The 6,466-nt window shown below is 43.2% G+C and overlaps 1 protein-coding gene across 1 annotated transcript in view; it reads right to left on the bottom strand.

Moving 5' to 3' along the window:
- The window catches only part of LOC106742714, a 12,823-nt gene extending 12,706 nt beyond the window's left edge, over window positions 1-117 (bottom strand). The window contains exon 1 of the mRNA XM_014615913.1: window positions 65-117. Coding sequence (XP_014471399.1) covers window positions 65-106 — 42 coding nt within the window. The 5' untranslated portion in view covers window positions 107-117. The remainder of the gene's footprint in view (window positions 1-64) is intronic.
- Window positions 118-6,466: the final 6,349 nt, after the last annotated feature.

Raw genomic sequence — 6,466 nt, 5'->3', positions numbered from 1 at the left:
CCCCCCCCCCCCCCGCCTGTTTGAGATCCGCTTCGCTGATAGTCTCCGCGTGACAATGACTCACCATGTAGATCAGCATACGTAGCAACTTCCACACCCCTGGCATCCTGGAGGTCCCAGCCTCTCACGACGAAACACGCTGCTCCTGCAAAGACAAACGTTGACCTCGCCATTAGTCCGCGTTAATTTCAACGTCAGCTGCGCGCTCCCGCGCGCGAGCGAGCGCACGCTGTTACGCGGCCGAAGCCGGATCTATTTTAATTTATCCGACCACCATGGTCTAGCGAGCAAATTAACCGGCCGCCGTCGGCCAAGTTGCGCTTCGAGTCCCAAGGAGGTCTCGAGCGCAAAATTGATTCGCCAGGAGAAATCATGGTTACGGAGTTTCGAGTACGCGCGAGCCGGCCGCGAAATCAGGATACGTGGCGCGGCGCGAAATTGCGGTGAGAGAGAAAGAGAGAGAGAGAGAGAGAGATAGAGAGAGAGAGAGAGAGAAAGATAGTAACAGCCTCCTGTCAAAAATTGGAGCGGACGATAGAGCGGAGATATCGTGCGTGTTCGCCTATACGATGTCAGAAACAGAGCGATGACAGGCGGATAATAGAGTCCTAGATGTAAGTCAGCGAAAAATTTCCTATATAATATATAGGAATCAGGCAGCATTATATATATATATAATTATGTATACACAGTTGTATATAAATTATATATATTATATATAATTACATAATGAATTATATATAATTTTATATATCTCTATATGTTTTTATGTAATTATATATGATTATATATGAAACAATTTTTACTGGGAAATAGAGAAGATTCATTGAAAAAATTAGTTTGATTAACTATCTGAATCACATGACCTAAGCATTATTTTGCTTAGCGACCGCGACTAAGGACTGTGGCAGAAAAACGTAAGCAGTAAAAGACTTAAGCAGTAAGAAAATTGACCAATCACAGTCGATTGTTCTCTTTACAATCGAAGAACAATCGACTGTGATTAATCAATTTTCTTACTGCATACGTTCTTTTCGGTGATCCTAAGGGCCGGTAAGTTATAATATTCTTATATATTTTTCGTACATCATTCCTCCCTGATTCGAACTCGAAATTATCGAAGTCAATGTTGCCTCTTTTTCGCGATGCTAATTGGCTGGCCCGAAATCTCGATCTCGATGCAAATCGTTGCTTACTTTGATTGATGCGGCTGTCATCGTGTAGTTTACACGTTTCGTTCGTAACGGAGATATTATTTTCTCGTAAATGAATTTTAATCTGTTGTCTATTTAATTACACGAACTGAGATTTATTTTCGTGTAACAGTAATTAGCTAAACAGCGCGTGCGTAGCGCGCTGTTTTCGTCTAGTTTTGTTATGTCATTTTCGTATATCATTACTAAATAAAATTTCTTCTCGATAATACCAGGTTATAATGATAATCTACAAATTATGGGAAGAGAGTATTCTTACTTCAACTAATTATAGAGGTTGTTACACTAATTATAAGAGACTAATTATGAGAGGCTAATCTTTCGACAGCTATTTATTCTTCCTCATTCATCGCTCGTCTCTAGTAGAGAGTCTCAGATGCAAATAGAGAAGTGCAATATTGAATTCGGATATATCGGAAGTCCGCTATTTTCTTTACATGGTGATACTTGGAGTAAGCCAGTAAAGAAGTGAACGAAGGAAAATGAATAAGGGGAGAAGTTAGGTTGCAAGAGATTAATTTTAATAATTAATCCAAGTAAAAATACTCTCCCTGTAATTTGCAGCTATTCGTTATACCACGGTACATCGTCAGAAGAATTTTATTGAATCATGATATATTGAAAATATTATCTATTAAAAATAAATATATATTCGAAATATTATATTTGAAAAAAGTTAAATATTATATTAAAATATTATATATTAAAAAAGTTTCTTTATTTAAATATTATATATTTAAATATAGTTTAATATAAATAATATTAAAAGCATATAATAAAACTATTATAACCTACCGTGGTAGGCAAAGAAAATAACGTTTAGGTCATATGATTCAGACAATCGAAACTGACTTCCTAGATTTTCTATATTTATATCTAGGCCTTTAAATAATAGATAATGCGCTCTTGTGGTGTGTATATATATATGTATGTGCACGCGCACGCATTTTGAATAGACAGACATTCAGCATCGAATCGATATTAATTTCTCGCTTATCTTTAGCGTGCGTGCGCGCGCGCGTACTGCTACATGTGGCGTTTGTACCGCTTAGAATTAGCCTCGAGATTAGCCGAGCGACGGAATCTCCTGACGGATATTGATAGTTATAACGGTACGTCTCTGTAAAGATGGCCTAATCCTAATGTATAGCCCGTGTAATCGACCCGGAGATGACGGATGCAATGAATGTTCAATAGCGCGTCGCTTAATGCGCATCGCACGCATCGTCCGCATTTGTGCCGCGCGTAGAATCAGACGCCGATAGACGGTAATAATTATTGTCGCAGACGATATCGCGCGAAAGCTGAGATCGTCACTTCATCATCCGGCGTATTTTTAATCTTGTTAATGTTTACGACCGGCTACTCGATCTCTCGTCTCGAGAACGCAGATGTAACAACCGTGGCGACACTATTCATGTCAACTGTGAATTATCATACTGACGTGCTTTCCGCACTTTTCTCACGCACGAGTGTCTCGGGAAATTCATCGTAAACCGCTTCTTTTTCGGGGCTCGTTGGACAACACTGAAAATCTTATTCGATTCGAAAGTTTTTTTTTTTTAACTTTAACTTGAATTTTCATTTTAATTATAAAATTAATTTCAACGTTAATTTGCAAGGTGAAACGTCAGGAGAGTCGAAATATTGATCTACGTTAATCCTATAAATTTGATCGAACTTGAAATATTAATGAAGAATCTCAAGATGTAATACTACATAATCTATTGTTTTCTGTTGACAGAAATAGTAATTTAATGCCGTTTTACTGAAGATTAAATTAATTTGGGGAATATTAATTTTAGAATATAATATACGGAAGATTAATTAATATTTGTAGAATATATTTAAGAATGTCTCTCAGGGCGGGAAATTTGACTCGTGAGTGACGAAAAATGTCGTCTCCTTCCGACGAAAAAAAAAAAACGATTCGAGTTCATCGAGTCACGTTCGATTCAACCTAACGTTTTTTTCTTCACGCGACGACAAAATCTCGAGTCGGCAGTGCCGACGGAACGAAACGCGCGTGGTGCACGGAGAAAGATTCTCCGAGACGACCTAATATTAACGATCTCTGTCTGGCCGCTTTATCTGGAGCAACAACGCGTAAAAGGGCTGCTGCGGCTGTTATAACGGTGCGTCAGCATAAAGACGCGGAGCGCGCGCGCGTAATTGATCCATGGATGACAGATGCGGCACGAGAGCGGCGCGCGCGGCGGGATCGTTGAATGCTGCCGAGAGTATCGCCGCGTAATCGCAGTCACGATTGCAACGGACATAAAGATAACCCCCGCAGTCACGAATGGAAAATAGTGTCGCGCATGGAGAGCGGCGGTAACGCGCGATCCCCTTGTTTTACACGTCGTTCGCGCGTTTATACGCGGCCGTTAATCGCGCCGCTTCCAGCCGAACGCAAAACAGCCCACGCGATTCCGGTCAGCTCGTTACTCTCGTCGACGACGAAAGAAGAGCGTCGGGAACGCTCGCAGGAGAGCTTCGCGATAGAGATAGCAGCTTCCACAAAGAGGCGTGCCGGCAGTTTTTCACCGGCCGAGCCGTTTTTTACCGGCTCGATATGCTCGTACGTTACGTAGGCATTGAATAAAGAATACCGGGACGGAGCGTGTTGCGATGTAATGGCGGGACAAGATCGACAAGCAGGACGAAATCGAAATCGGTTCAGTTTAGGGACGTCATCGGTGATTAGTTCCGGAAGCAGGTGTCCGGCGGTATATTTTCTTGAACGTCTTGCAATAATTTACTAAAACACACTTTAGTACTTATGTAAAAATTCTTGATATATATTTTATATGCACGCATATGTTAACGTGTGGCGAGATTTTGCAATATTATAACATGTACTACGTTGGCTGCACTCGGCAGGCACGTTTATTTCACAATTATTCCAAGTTATTTGTGCCGAAAAAATTGGATTATTCTTCTTAAATCTAAAGCAATAATCCAATCGAGTCGCGCTTAGGAAACTTCCGACAGTTCCAGAGTAAACGTTGCGTGGTGATTATACATGAAAATATCCGTTAATACAATCTTCTTTCTTCAACACGTTTCTTTCCGAATCATCTGTCCGATCGATCGGCAACGTGATGTCATAAAACTCGCTCCGATTCGACAGTATCGATAGCCGGCATTTGGTTTACTTTTGGTTTACGTCGCGCATCCTTGGCACCTCCAACGAAGGATTTTCTCTTTGTGCTCCTTCCCGGTTTCTTCTTCAATTCTTTATTCAACGTTACACACGCAACAACGTTGCATTCGCCAGCGATATCGGCGCGCTCGTCAAGTATCATCTCGTACATCATCTCGTTTATGAGGCACGATATTAGCCGGCGTAAAAAGAGATCCTCATGTCTTCCTTTTCCGTCCTACTTGACAGTTCGCCGAGCGGCTGAGAAGCCGCGCTAATGAATCCGTAAGCGCGGATGGTTACCGGTGGGCTTCTTAGAGAGCCGGCTCTCTCTAATAATGCGCACACGCTCGTAAAATTACGACCAGTCTAACCGGTGCTTTCATTTGCCACAATGTGGCGCGAAACGATCCGTATCGTCCGGAGCCGAAATGGAACGGAGGGGCTGAAGATTATCCGCGGACCGGTTGATCATCGATGATACACACTGCTCGTAGAGCTTCAGGTGATATTTATCGCTGCTCCAAGGCGAAGAGAAAGAACGCACGGCTTATTAAATGCACTAACGATGAGACTCGTTAATAACAAGCCGACTGTGTGCACGATTAATAACAGCGATGATCGCTGCGCGTTCTTTTCCGTTGATTGTACGAGGGCTTAATTGATGTTTGAATTACTAAGGATTACCGTGAATAAATGTAATACGAGACGCCGTATCTTTCGTTTCTCGTCTTTTCGGCTCTCCGCTTAGGCAGTCCCTGTCGACCTCTCGAACGCGATTAGTTATACTTTGTATGTAACCCGGTGAGACGCGGAAGTATCATTGTGCCGGTCACGATGATCATCGCGGTATTCAACGCGGTGTTAACTGCCGCCGTTGATTTCCGTTATTGCACGAAAGCTTAACCGATGATTGAATATCGCCGGAGATACAACGGACAGATGTAAGTAAATATCGAGACTTATATACTTCTCATGTATAATAATCATCAAATCATATACAATAAGATTTCGTAAGTGTTATTTCTATATGAGAAATTTTAGTCAAACAAATAAAAGTACCAAATCTAAAGAAACCTTTTTCTCCGTGTGGTCAAAGGTTACCGATGATCCGTCGCAACACTCAACGTGTTAATTCGACTGGCGCGTTGATCACACGAAAACTCTCGATCGATGATTCACTTACCAATAATGCAACAATTAGACGTAATTCGAGGGTCATGTACCTTTCATCTCATTTCTCATCGGCTCCCACTTCACTTGTCATACAATCAATTTTCAGAGTGCAATCGATTATATCTAGTACGTGACTTAATGAGACGCAGTGATATCATAATCAACGGTCACCGACGTTATGGCATCCAACACGTAACTTCCAATGCGTCACGAAACATCTCTCTCTTTCTCTCTGCTGCCCCCCTTCCCCCCCACCCCGATCAGTTATCATTCCAGACGCCGCAGTTGCCAAATCTTGCGAGACGCTGTCCGAATGCGAAAATATCTCAATATCGCGACGTCCCGACCCATTCTTTCGATACACGGTGGATCGTAGCGACGGTGGCAATCGTCGGAATGCGACGGGGATAATACGAGCGGGCATACCAATACCGATTTCAAGGCTGTTCGCGGCTCGTTAGCCCTGCCGGGATCCGTTTTTTGCCGGATTAAACGCATCGCTGCGCCGCCAATGTTCCCGGTTACCGATGTTGACAGCGATCACTTTAGATCACCGCGTGATTATCGAACGGACGGGTCCATACTCGCGGGATGCCAGCGTTCGAGAGTGCTGCCGCCGCGTAACACCTCACATCACGGCCGTGATTACCCCGCGTAACAAACTGTACGTCGAACGTTTTTTCTTCTTGCCGGAACACCGGCGAGGCGTCGTTCCAGTCGGATAAATTAGCGGCCCCGGCGGATCCAATGATTCTTCCATTTTTTCGCCGAGGTTTCAACGAGGACGAATGGACGGTTTTTGCGGACCGAAACGGTCATCGTTTCGCCGCGTCTGGCTCTGACGAGAGAAATATGATTTCATGCGCGTGGATCGGCGGCGCGGGGAATCCGTTCCGCGGAGCAGTTTTTGCCGCGAAAGCCAATAGACGCG

Source organism: Dinoponera quadriceps, unplaced genomic scaffold (assembly GCF_001313825.1).
Source record: "Dinoponera quadriceps isolate SergipeBrazil2010 unplaced genomic scaffold, ASM131382v1 scaffold589, whole genome shotgun sequence".
NCBI classification, from domain to species: domain Eukaryota; kingdom Metazoa; phylum Arthropoda; class Insecta; order Hymenoptera; family Formicidae; genus Dinoponera; species Dinoponera quadriceps.
Note: the sequence above shows the minus strand (reverse complement) of the source record. Positions and strands in the feature narration are given on the sequence as shown.